Source organism: Budorcas taxicolor, chromosome 14, assembly GCF_023091745.1.
Source record: "Budorcas taxicolor isolate Tak-1 chromosome 14, Takin1.1, whole genome shotgun sequence".
Classification (NCBI taxonomy): Eukaryota; Metazoa; Chordata; class Mammalia; order Artiodactyla; family Bovidae; genus Budorcas; species Budorcas taxicolor.
Window position 1 is genome coordinate 59,791,884 of NC_068923.1, and position 23,683 is coordinate 59,815,566.

At 44.4% G+C, this 23,683-nt stretch overlaps 1 protein-coding gene across 3 annotated transcripts in view; it reads left to right on the forward strand.

Annotated features, from left to right (window-relative positions):
• EXT1 (exostosin glycosyltransferase 1) overlaps positions 1–21,621 on the forward strand; it is a 317,011-nt gene extending 295,390 nt beyond the window's left edge. For 2 of the 3 annotated variants that reach the window (XM_052651593.1, XM_052651595.1), the window contains 5 exons: positions 207–302; positions 9,526–9,615; positions 15,240–15,400; positions 18,634–18,805; positions 21,106–21,621. In XM_052651593.1, coding sequence (XP_052507553.1) covers positions 207–302; positions 9,526–9,615; positions 15,240–15,400; positions 18,634–18,805; positions 21,106–21,291 — 705 coding nt within the window. In that variant the 3' untranslated portion in view covers positions 21,292–21,621. The remainder of the gene's footprint in view (positions 1–206; positions 303–9,525; positions 9,616–15,239; positions 15,401–18,633; positions 18,806–21,105) is intronic. The other variant, XM_052651594.1, reaches the window with a different exon arrangement.
• Positions 21,622–23,683: the final 2,062 nt, after the last annotated feature.

The window sequence follows — 23,683 nt, forward strand, 5'->3', positions numbered from 1 at the left end:
GTTGTTTTACAGTGTTATGTTAGTTTCAGGTGTACAGAGTGGAGTGGACTCACTTTAAATACAGTTTGAGGTCTGCCTCTCTGCCTTGCTTAGAACACCATCTTCTCTCTTTCTCTCTCTCTGTGTCTTAAAGCAGAAATGTTGGGTTGGAAGCCTATGTAAATCCAGCCTTACCAAGCCATCTGATGACCCCTTATCCCTTTCAGATCATAGTTCTATGGAATTGTGACAAGCCCCTTCCAGCCAAACACCGCTGGCCTGCCACTTCCGTGCCTGTCATTGTCATTGAAGGAGAAAGCAAGGTAGGACCCTAGGGGACTTCACTGTGGAATCAGCATGGACTCTTCATTTCTGCAATGGGGCACCTGGGTGTTGGCCTTTGCCATCTTCCTCCTGCCCCTGGGAGGTGCTGGCCCTGAACTACTTTTCTAAAACTATACCTGTCTCTGACTGTCCTCCACTTTGACAGCCATGGGCTTTTTTTTTTTTAAGTTTTTTTGTTGAAGTATAGATGATTTACAATTGCGTTACTTTCCGCTGTATGGCAAAGTGAGTCAGTCATACATATAGGCACTCTTTCTTAGATTCTTTTCCCATGAAGGTCATTATAGAGTGTTGAATAGTATTCCCTGTGTTATGCATAGGTCCTTATTAGTTATCTGTTTTTTAAATTTATTTTTAATTGGAGGATAATTGCTTTACAATGTTGTATTGGTTTCTGCCGTACAACATGAATCAGCTGTAAGTATACATATATCCCCTCCCTCTGGAGCCTCCTTCCCATCCCTCTAGGTCATCACAGAGCACCAAGTTTATTAAAGTATTGTTGATTTGGGCTTCCCTGGTGGCTCAGTTGGTAAAGAATTTGCCTGCAATGCAGGAGACCTCAGTTTGATCACTGAGTTGGGAAGATCCCCTGGAGGAGGACATGGCAACCCACTCCAGTATTCTTGCCTGGGGAATCCCATGGACAGAGGAGCCTGGCGGGCTGCAGTCCATGGGGTCACAGAGAGTCGGACACAACTGAGTGGCTAAGCACAGCACACATAGTTGATTTACACTGTTGTGTAATTTCTCTTGTACAGCAAGATGACTCAGTTACACACACACACACACACACACACATTCTTTTTCATATTCTTTTCCATTATGGTTTATCACAGGATATTGAGTATAGTTTCCAGTGCTATGCAGTAGGACCTTGTTGCTTATCCACCCTATTTATCCTGTTTATAATAGCTTGCATCTGCTCATCCCAAAGCCTTCCACCTTTCCTCCCCCACTGCTGCCTGATCTCTGGGCATCTACAAGTCGGTTCTCTATATCTTTGTCTGTTTCTGTTTGGTAGATAAGTTCATTTGCATTGTATTTTAGATTCCACAAAGAAGTGATATATGGTATTTATCTTCTCTTTCTGACTTTCTTTGCTTAGTGTGATATTCTCTAGGTTCATCAGTGTTGCTGCAGATAGCATTCTTTCATTCATTTTAGTGGCTGAGTAATAGGCCATTGTGTATCTGTGCCCTATCTTCTTTATCTCCTCATCTGTTGATAGACATTTAGGTTGCGTCCATGTCTTGGCTGTTCTGAGTAGTGCTACTATGAACATAGGTGTGCATATATCTTTTGAATTATAGTTTTGCCTGGGTATATGCCTAGAAGTGGGATTGCTGAACCATATGGCAACCCCCTTTTTAGTTTTTTGAGGAACCACCATACTGTTTTCCATTGTGACAGCCATAGGCTTTTGAGTCAGGGAATTCTGGGTCTTACTACTAACTCTTTAGGAGATATGGGACCCTGTCTGTACTTTCCTTCTTTGAGTCTCAGTTTCCTCATCCACAAAATGGAGATAATAATACATACCACATGGATAGCTATTAGGAGTAAATGAATTTAGGACCTGGCAAAAATAATCTTTCTAGAAATGATGAGGATGAAGAAGAGTTGGTGGTGGTGTTGCATGAGCTGATTAATGCATTGCTTAGCTGATTAATCTGAATTAGTTGTATCAATGAAAGTAGTGGTTCTTCCTCGCATAGATCTTGAAAAAGACATTTCCACCTTATGTTTGCTTTGAGGTCTCCATCAGAGACTCTCAGGAGGGCCGGCTGCCTGGCTGGCCCCCTGCTTCCATTTTCCAGCTCATTTTGCCTAGAACAGAATGATCTTCATAATCATCTCATAGCCCTTAAGGGACTCCTTTTGCTAATGTTTTCAATTAACATCAGAAACTGTACAATCTGGCCTTTGCTGGCCCTCCCAGTCCCCTCTCTCATTGCTTTTCCTTTACAGGCTTGATCACTCACGGTTTACTGCACTGTGGCCCTTCCCACCTCTAGCAGTGGTCTTTCCCATTTGCTGTAGGCCTTGACCATCCCTCTCTCTACTCTTCATCTGTGTTACTGAAATTTCCATATATTCTTTAAGCCCACGCTGCCTCCTCTTTGAAATGTCTTCTGTTTGTGGCAGCCAGGGATGAGCTCTCTTTTCTCAAGCTCTGCTTTCCTGTAGCTCTTATCCACTGTGAAGAAATCTGTTGTTGCTGTTGTTCAGTCACCAAGTCATGTCCAACTCTTTGCTACCCCATGGACTGCAGCGCACCAGACTTCGCTATCCTTCACCGTCTCCCAGAGTTTGCCCAAGTTCACGTCCATTGAATCAGTGCTGCCATCCTACCGTCTCATCCTCTGTCTCCCACTTCTCCTTCTGAAGAGGTTAAATTCAGTTCAGTTCAGTTCAATCACTCAATTGTGTCTGACTCTTTGCGACCCCGTGAACTGCAGCACACCAGGCCTCCCTGTCCATCACCAACTGCTGGAGTCTACCCAAACCCATGTCCATTGAGTCAGTGATGCCATCCAACCATCTCATCCTGTTGTCCCCTTCTCCTCCTTCCCTCAATCTTTCCCAGCATCAGGGTCTTTTCAAATGAGTCAGCTCTTTGCATCAGGTGGCGATTGTCTCTATTCAATGAAATTTAATAGAAATTAGTCTCTATTAAATGACACTAATGTTGCCATCTAAGAGACTTTCCCTGTTGGTTCCCAAAGACTTAGGTTGTGAGAGATTGTCTCATGCTAAGTAAACTATCCTTGAGCCATAATAAGAATTGTCAGTGTATTAAGTTGCACCATTTGAAATCATCTTTTGAGCTGCCACAGTGACCATTTCATGTAGTTCAGCAGGATGCAGGGAGAACTGTAATGGTCATGTGGACAAGATGGTCCATGCATTGTCTATTCTGTCCCCGTATAGGCTGCCTACTGTATGCTGGACACTGTGCAACAGGTGGGAACACAGTGAGAAAGGTGAGAGACAGTCACACCCTTCCAAGGGCTGGGGTCAAGCAATGTGGTTATCAGAGAGCTGCTTGATAAGCATTAAATGAGGAAGTGAAAGTGAGTGAAGTCACTCTTGCGACCCCATGGACTGTAGCCTACCAGGCTCCTCTGTCCATGGGATTTTCCAGGCAATAGTACTGGAGTGGATTGCCATTTCCTTCTCCAGGGGATCTTCCCCACCCAGGAATCGAACCTGGGTCTCCCACATTGTAGGCAGTCACTTTACCGTCTGAGCCACCAGAGAAGTCCTAGATGAGGAAAGGGAGGGATTAATCACATGCCTCTTGGCATCAGTTTTACTTACCCTTCTGAATCCATCTCACCCATAAGTTTGGTTTCACAAAGGCTCTGGCACACAAAAGTTTCCTGCCTGCAACCCCAGTTCCAATGCCTGAGCCCCTGCACAGTGCTCACATGGATGCTTTTCACTTTGAACTTAGGAATTTTTTATGGTTTGTTTTTACATTTCCGTAGGTAACTAGAACTCCTTCTGGTAGATAGGTCTTTCTTCGACTATGTCAGGATATTCAAACAAGATCCATTCTGTGTGACAGACTGTGAGCCATTCTGACTCCTATGGTTAATTATTATGCATTTTTATGCTCAGACTCATTGATTAATTTTATATTTTCACTCCCAGCTAGTAGCCCCAGATTCTTTTTTCTAGTTCAGTTCAGTTCATTTCAGTTGCTCAGTCGTGTCCGACTCTTTGCTACCCCAAGAACCGCAGCACACCAGGCCTCCCTGTCCATCACCAATTCCCAGAGTTTTCCCAAACTCATGTCCATTGAGTTGGTAATGCCATCCAACCATCTGATCCTCTGTTGTCCCCTTCTCCTCCTGCCCTCAATCTTTCTGAGCATCAGGGTCTTTTCAAATGAGTCAGCTCTTCTCATCAGGTGGCCAAAGTATTGGAGTTTCAGCTTCAACATCAGTCCTACCAATGAACACCCAGGACTGATCTGCTTTAGGATGGACTGGTTGGATCACGTTGCAGTCCAAGGGATTCTCAAGAGTTTTCTCCAACACCACAGTTCAAAAGCATCAATTCTTCAGCGCTCAGCTTTCTTCATAGTCCAACTCTCACATCCATACATGACTACTGGAAAAACCATAGCCTTGACTAGATGGACCTTTGTTAACAAAGTAACGTCTCTGCTTTTTAATATGTTGTCTAGGTTGGTCATAACTTTCCTTCCAAGGAGTAAGCGTCTTTTAATTTCATGGCTGCAATCACCATCTGCAGTGATTTTGGAGCCCCCCAAAATAAAGTCTGACACTGTTTCCACTGTTTCCCCATCTATTTCCCATGAAGTGATGGGACCAGATGCCATGGTCTTCGTTTTCTGAATGTTGAGCTTTAAGGCAACTTTTTCACTCCCACTTTCACTTTCATCAAGAGGCTTTTTAGTTCCTCTTCACTTTCTGCCATAAGGGTGGTGTCATCTGCATATCTGAGGTTATTGATATTTCTCCCGGCGATCTTGATTCCAGCTTGTGCTTCTTCCAGCCCAGCATTTCTCATGATGGACTCTGCATATAAGTGAAATAAGCAGGGTGACAAAATACAGCCCTTGATGTACTCCTTTTCCTATTTGGAACCAGTCTGTTGTTCCATGTCCAGTTCTAACTGTTGCTTCCTGACCTGCATATAGGTTTCTCAAGAGGCAGGTCAGGTGGTCTGGTATTCCCATCTCTTTCAGAATTTTCCACAGTTTCTTGTGATCTACACAGTCAAAGGGTTTGGCATAGTCAAGAAAGCAGAAATAGATGTTTTTTTGGAACTCTCTTGCTTTTTCCATGATCCAGCGGATGTTGGCAATTTGATACCTGATTCCTCTGCCCTTTTTAAAACCAACTTGAACATCTGGAAGTTCACAGTTCACGTATTGCTGAAGCCTGGCTTGGAGAATTTTGAGCATTACTTTACTAGCATGTGAGATGAGTGCAACTGTGCGGTAGTTTGAGCATTCTTTGGCATTGCCTTTCTTTGGGATTGGAATGAAAACTGACCTTTTCCAGTCCTGTGGCCACTGCTGAGTTTTCCACATTTGCTGGCATATTGAGTGCAGCACTTTCACAGCATCATCTTTCAGGATTTGAAACAGCTCAACTGGAATTCCATCACCTCCACTAGCTTTGTTCATAGTGATGCTTCCTAAGGCTCACTTGACTTCACATTCCAGGATATCTGGCTCTAGGTAAGTGATCACACCTTCATGATTACCTGTTTTCACGTGAAAACATCGTAAAGATGTTTTTTGCACAGTTCTTCTGTGTATTCTTGCCACCTCTTCTTAATATTTTCTGCTTCTGTTAGGTCCATACCATTTCTGTCCTTTATTGAGCCCATCTTTGCATGAAATGTTCCCTTGGTATCTCTCATTTTCTTGAAGAGATCTCTAGTCTTTCCCATTCCATTGTTTTCCTCTATTTGATGATGATAATAACAGTACCGTTCCTGTAAGTTTTATCAAATGTGTCTTACAAAATACCTCCCATTCTCCCAGCCATATTTCTGTCTGGACTGCTGGCCATTTGTTGAGTCCTAGTCTTGACAGAGGAGGCTGATGGGCTACAGTCCAGAGGGTTGTAAAGAGTCAGACAGGACTGAGCAACTAACATTTCATTTTACAGCCTTGATTTTGGCCAGTGACTCCAGTAGGTCATGTGGTTCCTTTCCCGTCACTGTCACTGCCCTGGGACCGTGCATGCATGTGTGTGTGTGTGCATGCTAAGTCCCTTCAGTCATGTCCAACTCTGTGCGACCCTATAGACTGTAGGGTGCCAGGCTTCTCTTCATGGGATTCTCCAGGTGAGAATAGTGGAGTGGGTAGCCATGCCCTTCTGCAGGGGATCTTCTACTGGAGTGGGTAGCCATGCCCTTCACCCAGGGATTGAACCTGTGTCTCCTGCACATCCTACATTGCAGGTGGAATCTTTACCACTGAGCTACTGGGAAGCCCCGCCCTGGGACTGTACCACCTAATAAAGCATTTGCCCTCAAGCCTTCCTTTAGATTCTGTATTCTAGGGCACCTGGGCTAAGACTTGGGCTCATTTTGAAGAAGAAATATGTATTACAGGTGCTCAGCCCTGTAATACACTCGGCATTCGATACATGTCAGCTCCTTTTCTAAGGGGATGTTGTAAATTGATGGTTTGCTTTATGGGCTCTGGGGTCAGACTTCCTTTTTTGTGACCTCAGGCACATTATTTAACTCTTTGTGCCTCAACCTTCCCCTTCAGTAAATGGAAGAAATCCTAACATCTAACTGGTTTGGTAGATAGTATTAATCACATTGTTTGATACTATACATATGAATGTACTTACAAAGTGGGTATATGTGGTAGGTGCTTGATAAATGTCAATAATTCTTGTGCTTTGTATAATTACTTACACTTCTTAGCTTCCCCACTGGACAGGGAACTTTTAAAAAAATATATTTATTTATTTGTTTAGCTGCATCAGGTCTTAGTTGGGGCATGTGGGATCTTTCACTGCAGTGTACAGGCTTCTCTCTAATTGTGGCATGTGGGTTAGGTAGTTGGGGCACACAGGCTTAGTTGCCCCACGGCATGTGGGATCTTGGTTTCCCAACCAGGGATCCAACCTGCGTCCGCTGCATTGGCAGGCAAGTTCTTAACCAGTGAACCACCTGGGAAGTCCTGACAGGGAACTTCTTGAGCCTTTGTCATTTCCTAGTCATGTAGGTTCATTTAGAAGGGCTTGGGCTTTTATGGAAGCTAAATATTTCTTAAGCAAGTTAACAAGGGAAACCCAGCTTACTCTGGATTGACTTTGTAAGTACATGCTCCTTTCATGTGTGGAGCTTTTGGAACTCCAGGTATTTGAGAAAGAGCCTCTAGTTTCTACACTAGAATTTGGAAGTGGCTGGCTTATGGGCGCTTAAGCTTAGTTAATGAAGCAGGTTCAAAAAAAAGAAATGGATTCTTTGAAACCCAGTGGCTGGGCCCATAACAGGGGAAGGAAGTCATACGTCCTCCTCATTCCCCATTTTAAATTTCCACTACTAGCCTTGAATTTGAAATTGATGTGTTGGCTGCTTTGGCTGGGAAATTCTGTTTTGAATTTATAGGCCTTGTCTTTGCAGCTCTTCCCCTGTAGGCTTAACAAGGGAAAGGTCAGGGCATCGCTGAGCTGGCAACTAATGGCTTCTGAGTTAGTCAATGGACAAGGAAACAGTGTCAGGAGAATTGCTTCAGGCTGAGATTTCTGAGCCCTGTGCATAGGGGGTTGCTGATTGCTTTCGTATTTTATTTTATTTTGAAAGCCTGAGGGGAGGGGAGAAACAAACACTTGACCCAGTTGACAGATGTGTGGGAGCAGAGCCTGGAGCCATTTATGCTGTAGATATGTCCCTTGAGCTCCTAGAGGTGGGTTCTGCTGGACATTTTCCATCCTTTAATGTCCTAAGCCCGCCAGTAGCTTCACAGACGTATAAACCGACTCTGAGATAAGGCTTGTGGATGAGCTGGCTTCTGGATGTAAATATAGCTTGGGCTTCTTTGGGAGGGGCGGGTGGGTGAAGGCATTCTCAGATTTGTGGAGAGCTCACCCTTGGCAGCCAGACTAAGTGCCCCCTTTTCCCTTTGCCTCCAGCACCTAACTGCTTCCTTCCCTGGCCTTCATGCCTTGAAAGTTGATGGCAAGTGTCTTCTTTCTCTGTCTCCAAATATGAACCGGGAGAGGATGACATAACAGTTAATACGCCTTTCAGAGGAGTGGTGAATGTGAGATCACCATGTGTGGTCCATGTTCACTGCTGAGGTCCTTTCAACTCCAAGACAGGTAGAGTGTAGCAACTGAAGTGTGCTACAGGAGGTCCCCAACCCTCAGGATCTAATGCCAGATGATCTGAGGTGGAGCTGATGTAATCATAGTAGTAAATGGAATTGTGCTTGAATCATCCCCACTACCACCACCACCAACCACCCACTGGCTTGTGGAAAAGCTATCTTCCATGAAAATGTCCTGGGTGCCAGAAATGTTGGGGACCGCTACCTAGGATTGCGATGGCTGGATAGAATGTTGTGAGCAAGACTCACCTTTCTGTACCTTAGTTTTCTTATGTATACAATGGGGTTGTTATAAAGATGAAATAAGAAGAACTTGGAACATTCCTCGGCACATAGTAAATGTTTAAAAAATGTTGGTTTTTCTTATGTCATCATGCTCATTAGTTATTCAGTGGAAACCTTAGCACAGAGGCATGAGCTGTAATTGTCGTAGGGTAGTCTCTTTGGTCTCAGTCTTCCAACTGATCCCCCAGATCCTCACCACACACACAGGCACACACATACGCATGTAGAAACACACATATACTCACCTCGCCATGCCTTATCCTGGAGCTCCCCCAATCTTATTCATATGCTAGCTTTACAGTTTTCCTTAATACATAGACCACATGTTCTATTGTTTATTTAATATTTTTCTTTAAATCAGCTTACTTTTCAATTTAATGAAATTATCTTTAAGTAACTCTACTACTACTCCTTATTGCTGTAGCTATTAATGTATATGTGTACATATTTTTGCTTTTCTGAGCTAAAACGAAGACCAGAAAATTTTTAAAATTTGTCTCTGCACCTCCTAAAATGACCTGGCAGCCATCAAGTGGTGTGTGTCCCATGCTTGAAATCACTGCTCCCCCCATCCGCTCATTCCTGGCCTCAGAGCCCCGGTTCTCCACTCTCTGCCTTTGCCTCTACTGAGCCCTCATTTCTGTTTACACTCAGTGGATTCCTGGCTATCAGGGTCACTTCTCCAAGGTCTTCGTTGCTTTTCCAAGCAGCTGGTTACTGCATCTTCTGATTTCCTGGGATTTCTCATAGCAGGCCAAGACTGATGATCCACATCTTGGTCTCCCTGCAGACTGTGAACTCCTCCAAGACAGAGGGTGTATCTTACTTACCTCTGGCCTCCCTTTGACTGACAAGGTGTCTGTACACAGTAGGTGCCCAGTAATGGTGGAACCAGTGAATCTGCACTGAGGGGAAATGGAAGGCTTTTATGTTGAGGGGTGACATGGTGGTTGAGCATCCTTTCTGAAGGTGAGGATGCGGGGGGAAATTCTCCCCAAAACAAGACTCTCCATTTATATCTCTTTTCCTGATTCCTTCCCTCCTGCCTGCCCCCCTCCCCCACCTCCACCTCCCAGGTGATGAGCAGCCGTTTCCTGCCCTATGACAATATCATCACAGACGCTGTGCTCAGCCTTGATGAGGACACAGTGCTTTCAACCACGGAGGTAAGCAGCCTCTCAGGAGGTGTGGCGGGCCCTACAGGCAGTCACCTCAAACCCCAGGGTGCCAGCACCTCCTCTGCCCTTGCCTTGGCCAAGCCCAGAACATTTTTCAGAACTTCCTGCAGAGTGGGTTTGAATCAACCCCCATGATGGCCTTTTCTCCTTGTTTCCTCTGCTAACTGGCTCCTCACTTGCCAGGCTGTGCCTCACCTCACCCTCCTGTCTGCCCTCCTGTTTTTGGATTTGTTTTTAAATGGCGCAGGTGTGGGCAGGTGTGCAGCGGGACCCAGAGGAGGTGGGCGGGGGCACCTGTTTGGTATTTTGTTGAAACCACACGATCCAGAGCCTCCATCTTTCGCAATCCTCCTACTGCCATGCGGGCGTGTGTGGCCTCTGTTGGAGAACACTATTTCTGGGTTCTAAAGGCAGCTTTTCTGGCTTGGTTGGAAATGCACATTTTCTTTTACCCACACAAGAGCAAACAGTTTCACTTGAAGGCTGAGATGGAGATCCCTGCCTTTTCAGATGTTCACGTATTTGTGCCAAAAATAAGATTGCACAGAGCCACGTGTGAGGGGGAGAGAGAGAAGGTGAAAGATAGATATGATAGAAAACCAATTTTTACAACTCGAATGAGTATTGATCTCTGAAACCTCACTTAAAACTGAAGAGAGACCAAAGACATTTACACAAAAGTGTAGCAGGTCGGAAATACATCATTCAGGGTAGGTAGCTGCTAAAAAGCATGGAGACTTAGCTACTCACCCCCTTCCCCTTCTTTTATTCCTTTTTATTCATAGGAATAATTTTGTTCATATATTATCTTCTTAATGTAAACTTCAACAGTTAGCAGCAGACATTTTCCTGGGCACCAGTCTGATTCTAACGGCCTGCTGCCCCCATACCCAAGACTCATGTTCACCTGGGCTGTTAGTTTCTGCTGCTCTTCAAATTCCATGGATGTTTCCCAGTTTCCATCCAATGGAGTCGAGCAGATGTTCTGTGGAAGGGCAGCCAAAATCACCCCCCTGGGACTCATGCCCTGGGTCAGATCCTTTCTATGCAGCGCAAGCCCTGTAAATACTTGGTGAATGAGTTGGGGAGATGCGTGCTTCAAGGATTAAAGTGTGAACACACAGCCAACTGTGTCACGTGTGAGGCTGCAGGAGAAAGATGGGGCGGGGTGGGCGGGGGGGAGAGCAGGGGGAAAAGATGCTTCATGTTCAAAGGGAATGACAGTGATGGAATGCAGGGAATGGGATACTCCAACTTGCATTTTTCTGCTGCTTCCTGCAAAGGAAGCTGGCACCCCCAGTGCACATTCATTCAACAAGTATTTATGGAGGGCTGGCTTTGTTCTGGTCCCTGTGCCAGGTACTTTGATTACACAGATCCTGCCTAGAGCCGGCAGAGTCCTGGCAGCAAACAGAATTCAAATCAAGTGATTCAAACAAAGGGACAGAGGATGACTATGGTATGGAGTTAAAGGACCCCATAGGAGCTGATGGAGAGGCAGCTGGGGAGTGGTGAGGGCAGGAAATAGCTCCCACTTCTATCCCTGAAGGCGAGAAGGAAGGGAATAGTGTTTCCAGAGTCCCTGAGAACTACTTCCCTGGTGGCACAGTGGTGAAGAATCCACCTGCCAACGCAGGAGACGTGGGTTCAATCCCTGGGTCAGGAAGGTCTCCTGGAGTAAGAAGTGGCTAACCACTCCAGTATTCTCGCCTGGAAGATCCCATGGACAGGGGAGCCTGGAGGACTAGAGTTCACAGGATTGCAAAAGAGTTGAACATGACTTAGCAACTAAACAAAAACAACAGCAGTCCCTGAAAGGAGGAATGGAGAACAGGCTGTCGTCCTGTAAGAACTATGATCGTGGAGGGCTGTGGCACCTACCAGGAGTCTGGTGCCAAAGCCAGGGCTTGCAGGGAGAGCAGGGGAGAAATACTGCCTAATTTTCCTGCCAACGACTACCATTGACCTAACCCAAGCAGCCAGCAAGGAAGCCCATGCTGTGCAGTCCATAGAGTCCCATTGTCTCAGGCATAGGGCGTGGCAAGAAGGATGGAGAGTGGATCTTGGCGAGTGGTCAGAGGAAAGGTGGCACACTGTCATGGCGGAACGGATAGTCAAGACCACAGCACACACCTAAATCGTTACCCCGGGACCAGAAGTATCAATTCGCCTCGTGTCCTCCCCTGGGCACGAGGCCATAGATCTCACACTAGGATTTGTTTCCCCCTGTCCCATGGTGAAATAACTTCCAGCTGCTGTGATGGATCCACGTGCTGGTTGATATCTTTTCAAAGAACAGCAGTTCCAGCCTCTCAGCGCACGCCAGGAAGAACATGTGTTGTAAGTGGAGCAATGAGAAGTCAGCTTGGCTTGAATACGAGATGTAAATTTAAGAGGCTGGCCCTCTAGTTTACTTTGTGACTGATCAGTAGCACAGTTGTATTGCCCAGCATGGTGGAGGACAAAGATTTCTGTTTTCTCTTTTAGGTGAATAGATGTTGGTTCGTTTTATTTCCTCTCTAAGGATCCTTAGCTTGTTTAAATGCCTCTCTGTGGTATTAAGGATAGATTTTTAAATAGCGTCCTATAAAGGGGATTAGACAGAGTTGGTTTTCTAGTTATTTACATTTATCTGGATTGCTGCACACTCTCAAAAGAAAACAGATGTTGGTTTTTAAGAGAAGAGGCCATAAGCTGACCTTTGCCTCCTTTGATGTGCTAATGAGCAGCCTGAAAAGAGAACTATCACAAGCATCATAGTTTTATCGGAATTTACTTTTGAGTTGCTTTGAAATGACTTGAAACGGCTTTGAGACAGGAAGGAATTCATGTGATGAAAACACCCCGTCGGGTTCTATAGTAGTTGCCAGTGTCTGCGTCTCCCTTTCAAAGGATAATGGAAAACCCCAAAGAGTGCTGACAGTCGGGCTGTTTCTTTGCCAATGGACCGCATAATGCACTGTCCCACCAGTTGGCACCATTAGTCGTGAACGCCAGGGACAATGCTCAGGTTTTCACGGCCTGCTTCCTATTTTCTGACAAATACTGTCCACTCACCTGCTGTATTTTAACTTTGAGGTGCCCCTCACCCCACCATACTTTCTTAATGTATATCCCAACCCCTTGCTGAACCTCCGTGGCTTCCCCGGTGATTCAGTGGTAAAAAGCTGCCTGCAGTGCAGAAGACGCAGAGACACAGGTTCAGTCTCTGGGTCGGGAAGATTCCCTGGAGGAGGGCATGGCAACCCACTCCAGTGTTCTTGCCTGGAGAACCCACGGACAGAGGAGCCTGGTAGGCTACCAAACATAGATAGGGTTGCAGAGAGTCAGACGTGACTGAAGCTACTGAGCATGCACGCACAAGCTGTATTGTCAAGGTGTTCGTATCTTGAGTTAGGGCACCAGACTAAAGTCTTCATAAAGTTTTAAATTCATGGCTGTTTAAAAAAATTGTGTCTTCTAACTAAGTCCCAAGAATTCCGAGAAAAAAGGACCCTTGCAGATCACTCAGACCGGTGTTTCCTAAACCTAGGATTTCACTGACCTCTTTACCTAGAATGGTGCTTAAAAACAAAGAAACAAAAAAGAAATATAGGCAGTTTAAAGAAAAATATTAGCGAAGTCATTAAATGTATATTATGATGGGAATGTGGCAAAAGAAGTGACAATGGTAATGAATATGGTGAAAGCTTGGGATATACTCATCTTTAGGCATATTCGCTTTGTCTTGTAATTGGGGTAAAATTCACAAAGCATAAAATCAACCATCTTCAAGTGGTATTTAGTACCTTCCCAGTGTTATACACTTATTACCTCCACCTCATCCTGAAACATTTTCATTATAAAAGGGACACCCCGTGGCCATTAATCCGTCACTCCCTCTCCGCTGGTGCCACCAATCTGTTTTCTGTCTCTGGGGATTTGCTTTCCCTGGACCCTTGATGTAAATGGAACCACACAATATGGGGCCTTTATATGTGGCTTCTCGCACTCAGCATAATGTTTGCAAGGTCCATCCATGTGGCACGCATCAGCATTGCATTCCTCTTTAGCACTGAGTAATATTCCACCAAGTGGATATACCATATTTGGCATATTTATTCATGAGTTGATGGCATTTGGGTTGTTTCCACTTTAGGGCTGTTGTGAACAATTATTTGCTCTGCCTTCTTTTTTTTTCTTTTGGCTGCACTATGTAGCTTGTGGTATCTTAGTTCCCCGACCAGAGATTGAACCCTCGCCCTCAGCAATGAAAGCACAAGAACCTTAACCACTGGACTGCCAGGGAATTCCCATCTTCTCTGCTTTTAAACCCCCGGGAGGTCAGGAATTGGACTTGCCAGCATCACTCAGCCACCATCACAATGCCAAGGCTTGAAATATATTTGGAATATATGAAATTTCCATTTGCTTTACTTATAGGGAAAAGGTTGTTGATGGATGTGTAACCTGTATAAGATAAATTGTTTCCCACACTGTAGCAACAGAGCTAAAAGTGAGGCTATGATAACGGTGTACACTGAATCTGAAGCCAGATGGCTTGAGTTCACATCTTGACTCTGCCACTTACTAACTCAGAAAACTACTTGAACTTCCATATCCTTAGCTTCCCCCGCTCTGTAAACTGGAAACTATAAAATTACCTACTTCTCAGGGTTATCGTGAGGATTAAATGAGTTAAAATATCTAAGTACCTGTCGTATTATAAGCATTACACAATTATGAGCATTTCTGTTACTTTTTTTTTTTAAACTTTCTCTGTATTGTTTTATTATTCACCAAATAATCATGGAAAGTCAGAAAGAGCGGACACATTTGAAAACCAACTGTTCATTTGCTAAATACAAATATTTGTAGCAGGTTCAGAAGTACCTGCTTTGGGTAATTTTGAACACTAGGAACTCATTTCACTGCATTTCCTTTAAAATTATCCCATGGCTTTATTTGGCCTTGTCCCCACTTACTGCTAGTGATTTTTCACTGTGGGTACGTTTCTAAATTTCCCTTGCGTTGACCGTCTTCACACCTGAGAGGCCTGAATTTCTGCTCTTGATGATACCTGCTCTAATTCCTGTTAGAACTTGTGTGCTTTTTAAACGTCTTTTCTCTGGCTTTTAAGTGGATGCCTTGATTTCAGTCACTATGGCTTTGCTGCGTGCTGGTAATGTGACATGCCATATATTCATATGCTAGATGTATATAGAAAATCCGCTCCTGTTTATGAAACAGATGCGTTTGTTCCTCCCACCCATGAATGGTCACATGTCCTTTGTGGGGCAGTGGGTGTGGGAGAAGCAACTGATTTTTTTTTTTTTTTTTTAAGCTTGAACAGACTGGATTTCTATAGGACATATCGCCAGTGTTTTGTTTCGGTTTTTTCCTTCTTTCATTTCCACACTAATCTGAAGTTTCTTTAACAGAAAACATTAAAAATGTGCATAATTATGGGGCAAAATGTCAAGCAGTCAGTTTAATTTGCTGATGAATACAGGGAATTAATGTTTCCCAACAGTCCCAGGATTTTGCATTACGAATTAGCAGGGGGAAGGTAATGTTTTGTTGACATTTGTTAACACTGTTGATTGCTTGTTTGGCTTGTGTTCTGCCTGCAGGTGGATTTTGCCTTCACCGTGTGGCAGAGCTTCCCCGAGAGGATTGTGGGGTACCCCGCACGCAGCCATTTCTGGGACAACTCTAAGGAGCGGTGGGGCTACACGTCCAAGTGGACGAACGACTACTCCATGGTGTTGACGGGAGCTGCTCTTTACCACAAGTGAGGAGCCTGGACGTCATTTTACACTGTTCCTTATATGACTTTCTGGCTGCGGCAAAAGTTGGAACTTGGGCCAAGTCTTGTTAACAACCTTAGTGAAAATTAGTCTGCATCCCTGTCTGAGTTTTGTTGATGTGGTTAACATGCGTCTTTGAAACCAGTAAAACCTCTTGGCTTACTGCATGGTTAGAAGTGATGGTAGATTTGCATCTTCAGTAAGCCTGAGATGTGGAGACATCCTCAGGGTGTGTTGAGGGACTGAATGTATAAAAGAACCAACAAAGTAAATACTTCCTGGAGTACCACCCAGCATTGTCCTTGGGCTTCCCTGATGGCTCTGACTGTAAAGAATCCACCTGCAATGTAGGAGATCCCAGGTTTGATCCCTGGGTCAGAAAGATCCCCTGGAAAAGGGCATGGCAACCCACTCCAGTATTCTTGCCTAGAGAATCCCCTGGACAGTGGAGCCTGGCCGGCTATAGTCCATAGAGTTGCAAAGAGTCGGACATGACTGAGCAACTAGTCGGACATGACTTGTAGGTGCTTGGGATTTACTACTGAATAAAATAGAAAAAATACACAGGTCTTGAATCTAGCAAGGGGAGACACAGTATACCCAATAATTCTAGAATATGTTAGGACATCAGTTATATAGCAAAAAGTCAACCAGAGCAGCATAAAGGATGCTGCTGCTGCTAAGTCGCTTCAGTCGTGTGTGACTCTGTGCGACCCCATAGATGGCAGCCCACCAGGCTCCCCCGTCCCTGGGATTCTCCAGGCAAGAACACTGGAGTGGGTTGCCATTTCCTTCTCCAATGCATGAAAGTGAAAAGTAAAAGTGAAGTTGTCTGACTCTTAGCGACCCCATGGACTGCAGCCTACCAGGTTCCTCTGTCCACGGGATTTTCCAGGCAAGAGTACTGGAGTGAGTTGCCATTGCCTTCTCCGGCATAAAGGATGAGGAGTACCAAAGGTGGAAAAGGGGCTGGTTGGAGGCTGTAGGGTGATCCTCCTTAAGCGGGTTAGATTTGAGAGGAGACTTGAGAGGAGGAAAGGAAGTTAGGCAGGAGAATACCTGTTGGAAGGGTGCTCTGGTGTAGGGAGCAGCTGGAATAGATGCGCTGAGGCAGGATGCTAGAGGAATGTCCAGAAGATCCGTGTGACCCGAGTAGAGTGAGGGGCAAGCGAGTGAGAGAGATCATGGGAGGCCAGATGCCAGACCCTACTGTCCATTATGAGGACTTGACTCTCTTCTAGGTAACATGGGAGCCAGTGGAGGGGTGTGAGGAGAGCAGTCTGTCTTATGCTTTAGGCATCCACTGTGAAGGCTGTGATGAGGACAGAGTACAAGGGGACCAGGGGAAGTGCAGGGAAGCCTATTAGAGGGTGACTGACCTTATCTAGATAAGAGATGGTGGAGCCTGGATTAGGAAGTGAGGAGCAGAGGTGGGAAGTAGTGACCAGATTGTGGGTGTATTTTGAAGATGCTCCAGCATCATGTACTGACAGACAGGTTATAGAGTTTGATGACTCAGGTTTTTTGACCTGAAGAACTAAAAGGATAGAGTAAGCCATCAGTAGAGGTGGGGAAGAGTGTAGATGGAACAGGTATTAGGGAAAATAGAGGAGTTCAGTCTTGGGCACGCGAGGACATTGAAGAGAGTGTTTGAAAAAGGTCAGGGATGGAAATAAACATTTTGGAGCTGTTTGCCTGGATCTGGTCTTTAAAGCCAGGGGACTCAGGTAAGATGGCCAAATTCGTGAGTGTAGAAGGCTAATGTTCCTGACTGAGTCATTCTTGAAATCCTGACTCCTTGGTAAGGTGAACATACCAATCTCACCCTAGTCATTTTTAGTAAAAAAAAAAAAAAGAGAATCCTGTCATCTCGGGGATGGAGTTGGAAATGCACAAGGTATAAGCATTTGGGGTGACTGAAGCTTGATTTCAAGATTCCACCTCTTTCTTCCCGCTGCCACCACTTGGTGAATCTGATTCGGTCAAGTGATTTTTCCTAGAAGTCTGTGCTGTAGATGCATGTGTGCGTGCTAAATCACTTCAGTTGTGTTCAACTCTTTGCTACTCTATGGACTGTGGCCCACCAGGCTCCTTTGTCCATGGGACTCTCTCTAGGCAAGAACACTAGAGTGGGTTGCCATTTTCTTCTCCAGGAAATTTTCCCAACCCAGGGGTCTAACCTGTGTCTCATCTGCTGCACTGGCAGGTGGGTTCTTTACCACTAGCACCATTACTTCTGAGCAATATGTGCTGTATATCCAGTTCAGGTCAGTCCAGTCGCTCAGTCGTGTCCGACTCTGCGACCCCATGAACCACACGCCAGGCCTCCCTGTCCATCACCGTCTCCCGGAGTTCACTCAGACTCACGTCCATCGAGTCCGTGATGCCATCCAGCCATCCCATCCTCGGTCGTCCCCTTCTCCTCCTGCCCCCAATCCCTCCCAGCATCAGAGTCTTTTCCAATGAGTCAACTCTTCGCATGAGGTGGCCAAAGTACTGGAGTTTCAGCTTCAGCATCATTCCTTCCAAAGAAATTCCAGGGTTGATCTCCTTCAGAATGGACTGGTTGGATCTCCTTATTTCTCACCCTACTAATTTTTTTTGGAGAGGTACCTCTCCAAAAAAAAATAGTAGGGTGAGAAATAATTCAAATTAATTGTGTTTTCTCCATAATGATTGACCACCAGATTAATAGCTCCAAGAAGTGATGAAATACATGGCTTAGAGGCCCCCAAAATGAAATGATTATATTGCTGGAACCAATATAATTGGTTATATTGAGTTATGGGATAGTATTGAATACAGCTCTGATTAAACCAATAATTAAAATTGTAAAGCAGCTTGTAATGATATGTGTAAGTAACTTATTTTACATCTAAGTTTCTAACCAACCTGCCAGAGTTTAAAGCTAGGCTGAGCAGACAATATCTGCATCTGTGGGTATCTCTGCGCCTTGTTTCCTTGTCTGTAAAACAGGGATAATAATAGTACTTACATCATAGGTTCCTTATAAGGATTAAGTGAGGAATTTCTTAGTAGGCACTTTAGAACATTACCTGGTGTACAGTAAGTACCATATAAATGATCATTGTTGTCATCATCATTATCCATGATGTGTTTAGGGATTCAAAGAATGGGTGTGTGTTTTCTGTCAAAGAAGATCACCTGTTATCATACAGTGATGGCCCCTGCTGATACCTGTCTTTGGTTTTTACAGATATTATCACTACCTTTACACCCATTACCTGCCAGCCAGCCTGAAGAACATGGTGGACCAATTGGCCAACTGTGAGGACATACTCATGAATTTCCTGGTGTCTGCTGTGACAAAATTGCCTCCAATCAAAGTGACCCAAAAGAAGCAGTATAAGGAGACAATGATGGGGCAGGTAAGAGAAGGAGAGCCCTCCTCCTCTGCTTTGCTCACTGGTAGCTCGGTCTGTAGTCACGAGGACACGCTTTTCTTGTAGGAAGCATAACGAGGAAATACCAATAATCCACTTCCAAAAGCCCTGAGGCAGCATATGGTTGGCACATAATTGGGAAGATGAAAGTCAAGGGTATCTTTATGTCAGGAATATAAAAGCTCTCTAAATTGGTGCAGCCACTATTGAAAAAAGTATGGAGTTTCCTTAAGAAAACTAGAAATAGAGTTACCATATGATCCAGCAATCCCATTCCTGGGCATATACCCAGAGAAAACTCTAATTTGAAAATACATATGTACCCCAGTGTTCATAGCAGCACTGTTTACAATCGCCAAGATGTGGAAGCAACGTACATGTCCATCCACAGATGAATGGATAAAGAAGATTCTTTATATGGTGGAATATTATTCAGTCATGGGAACAAATGAAATAATGCCATTTGCAGCAATGTAGATGGACCTAGAGATAATCTTACTAAGTGAAGTAAGTCAGACAGAGAAGGGCAGATATCATATGATATCTCTCATAAGTGGAAGCTGGAAAAAAAAAAAAGATACAAAACAGAAACAAACTTCTGGTTACCAGAAGGGATAGTGGTGGGGGAGGAAAGATAAATTAGGAGTTTGAGATTAACATATACACTACTTTGTAGTGGACTCTTTTTTTTTTTTTTTCTTTCATTTGTAAGAGAATAAGAATGAGCTTAGGATTTCAACAGTGTTTCCATTCACAAATGTGAGCGCTTGCTGGACTATAGGGGGTCTGGCCTTTTGAAGATGAGCAGGTCATTCAGAAATAATCTACAAGCTCATCCCAAATAATAGGAGCAAAATGGAGCTCCCTAGGGCTTCCCTGGTGGCTCAGACAGTAAAGACTCTGTCTACGATGCAGGAGACCCAGGCTCAGATCCCCTGGAAGGGAATGGCAACCCATGCCAGTGTTCTTGCCTGGAGAATTCCATGGACGGAGCCCGGTGGGCTGCAGTTGGTAAGCTGCAGTTGTGTCGAGTTGGACATGACTGAGCAACTATCACTTGGAACTGTCAACTCTGATATGGACTCAACTGGTCAGCTTAATCTGATACTTCTGACTTATCAAGCAGAGCTCCTCTAGTACCAATGGTAAAGAATGAAGCCTGGGGATGTCCCTGCCAATCCAGTGGTTATGACTTCACCCTCCAACGTAAAGGGTATGGGTTCAATCTCTGGTCAGGGAACAAATATCCCACGTGCCCTATGGCCAAAAACCGAAAGATAAAATGGAAACAATATTGTAACAAATTCAGTAAAGACTTTTGAAATGGTCCACATCAAAAAAAAAAAAAAAAAGAAGGAAGCCTGAGTTCTGCCCCTTTCTAGCCTTGAACAAAGGATTTTAACTTCCTTGAAACTGCTTCCTCATCTGTTGCGAGGCTCAAATGAGCTCATGAAAACACTTTACAAATAGTATTTTGTTTGTTGCTTTGCTGCTTCAAGGTAACTTGACATCTGTGTTTACCTTCGGTGGTTACTTTCAAGCATGTTGACACTTGTGATTTTACAGTGACTCTGAGTGATTCTCACAGCAAAATGTACCTTCCTATGAAAGTATTTTCTAACAATGTATGAGGATACAAACATGTTATATGCATCATTAATTAAATAATCACCTATTGATGTTAGTCAATTCACAGCCCACCTTTTCCTTGTTTCATACAAAGATGAAGACATTATGCCTTGTTGGTCCATTTCAATTTCAGCGCTGGGGTCATTTATGGCTTTCTTTTAAGTCAATGTCAGTCATTTAAATGATCTAAACCGGTCTCAAGGTCAACATGGAGAATGAAGAAGTGGCAACCATCTTTCTACTTACCCAGAATCAACCAAGTTCACAGGAGGGCTTTAAAAAATTATTTTGGAAAGCATACGCACATTATGAGTCATTGTATTTACCCGCAAGTGCAAAAAGTTTTCTGTTGAGCGACCACAACAGCTGAAGCTCAGTTCATAGGTCCTTCCTGGCCCAGAGACTGTGTCACTGCCTGTGGATCTTTGTCTGGGACGTTGAGGAACGTGGCAGGTCTGAGGAAGGCATCTGGCGAGGCGGAAAATCTGGACCTGTGCTTGCATCTTCACCAGCCACATGGATGGGGCGGCCATGGTGGCCAGGCCAGACCCAGAGCCCTAACACATGCCCACTGTGCCCGACTTCGTTTCCCACCATGTGTCTCTCTCGCCTGGCACCTAACTCATCATCTTCCTTGTTTCTCTCCCTTTCCACAGACCTCTCGGGCTTCCCGCTGGGCTGACCCTGACCACTTTGCCCAGCGACAGAGCTGCATGAATACGTTTGCCAGCTGGTTTGGCTACATGCCGCTGATCCACTCTCAGATGAGGCTGGACCCCGTCCTCTTTAAAGACCAGGTCTCTATTCTGCGGAAGAAATACCGAGACATCGAGCGGCTTTGAGGAACCCGGCCGAGTCGGGGAGGGGCCGCGAGAAGGGCTGGAGGACAGGGTCAGCTGTCTCTCTGCCGCGAGCAGGTCCGCTCAGCAGCGGAGCCAGATTGTGCCAAGCATCCAAATAAACTAACATGAACAAAATGACAGAAAAAAAAAAAAATGGCCAATGGAAACTCTACTCCTGACTCGGAGGACTGCACAGGACTGCTCCAGCTTCACCTCACTGGCTTCTGTGTCCCAAGACTAGGTTGTGTACAGTTTAATTATGGAACATTAAATAATTATTTTTGAAATGATTGCTATGCAGGTTTAAACTTTTTTAATGATCAAAACTATTAAAAACCAGAGTTCTTTCTTTAATCAAAATTGTGTTGGTTGTGAATATTTCAAAGCTGCTGCTCCTCACCCTACAAACAGCATTGCTGTGGGTCACCCAGAGTGCCCAAAAGTTACAAAAAGCTCAGACTCCATGGAAAACACCCTGAGTCAGTCTCCCCTGTGTCAAGAAATAGCCGAGCATACCTGAGACAGGTTCACTCTTCAACTTTTCCAGTGCAGATTGCTTTCCATTTTGAATTTACAGATCCACTTGAACTTTTATCTCTAAAATATTGCTGCATGGGAGAAGGTATTATGACCTCCAAGTAGACAGTTCTAACTGAAAACTTTATATTTGGGGAGTACAGTCATCTTTTTCACTGGGAGAGGTGGGGGAATTAGTACCAAGAAAACATTAGTGTAATTAAGAAATGTGCAGTTTGCACAAGGAACCGTGCAAACAGTTCACCAGCATATTAATGAGGTGAAAATACTGACCCATAATAGGTATCCAGTGCTTTTCAGGGAGATGGGTGAGATTACACATCCAGCCACTGATGCAAGTCTACTTAACGTTGGGAAAGGCTTTGGCTTAGAGGCAAAGAAAGAATGAGTGTGGTGGCACAAGCTGAAGTCATAAGATGAGTTCTTTCGTGGTTGAGTGACCCGAAGTTTCAGAGTCTTTACTACTGAGAAAGAAATGATAATGTCTAAATTCTCAGCACTGAACTTGAGGACTGCTGAGGAGTGCATCTCACCATTGGGACCCTGATACCACTTTTAGCCAAACACTGTTGTGAGCAAGATCAGGCAAAAAAATAATCAGGAACAAATGTGAAAGCCATTTTATTTCGTTTTAATTTTTAAATCTGTAGTGTGGTTGTGCTTTTCCTTAAAAAAAAGAATATTTCTTTTCCTACAAATGCTTGGCTTCTGATTATTATAAATATGCAAATACAAGCTGAAAAAAAATATATATATATTTATATCCCTTAACTCCAGTGTAAAAGATAGAGACTTCTGAGATGAAATGCTTGCTTCTACTTGGAAGAAGCAAGAGAGAATAGAGAAGAGAAAGACCTCTTATGCTAAATAAACAAGAAATACTTTAAACTGTTTTGCCCTTCAACTATCATATATCTCATAAATTTTTTCCAGTATTGGGTGAGAAGAAAGTTTCATCACAAAATTGTGTTCAAATCACTTCAGGTGTCTGGCTTCAGTTCAATTCAGTCGCTCAGTCGTGTCCGACTCTTTGCGACCCCATGAATCGCAGTGGAAACTGTAAATCCAGGAGCCTTTAACTTTTCCTTGTATTGTAGACATCTGGAAGAGAAAGAGGAACTTGCAAAGAGAATTGAAAGAGGGAGAGAGAGATGACTAAGTAGGCTGTCTACTGACAGAGCAAGATCCAAAGCCCACGTGTCCTGATGCATTGTGGTACACAGGCAATGAACTTCAATGAAAGATGGTCTTTTCTCTGCAGCCTTGTGACTCAGAAGAGCTCCCTAAATCTCTCATTCAACTTGACCCAGCCATAGCCCACTCCCATACACATGACTTCTTCTGCATAGTGGATGTGACTATCTCTTAGGTAGTTCAGTTCAGTGGCTCAGTCGTGTCCGACTCTTTGCAACCCCATGAATCGCACCACGCCAGGCCTCCCTGTCCATCACCAACTCCTGGAGTTCACTCAGACTCACGTCCATCAAGTCAGTGATACCATCCAGCCATCTCATCCTCTGTCGTCCCCTTCTCCTCCTGCCCCCAATCCCTCCTATCATCAGAGTCTTTTCCAATGAGTCAACTCTTCACATGAGGTGGCCAAAGTACTGGAGTTTCAGCTTTAGCATCATTCTTTCCAAAGAAATCCCAGGGTTGATCTCCTTCAGAATGGACTGGTTGGATCTCCTTGCAGTCCAAGGGACTCTCAAGAATCTTCTTCAACACCACAGTTCAAAAGCGTCAATTCTTCGGCGCTCAGCTTTCTTCACAGTCCAACTCTCACATTCATACATAACCACTGGAAAAAAAATAGCCTTAACTAGATGGACCTTAGTCAGCAAAGTAATGTCTCTGC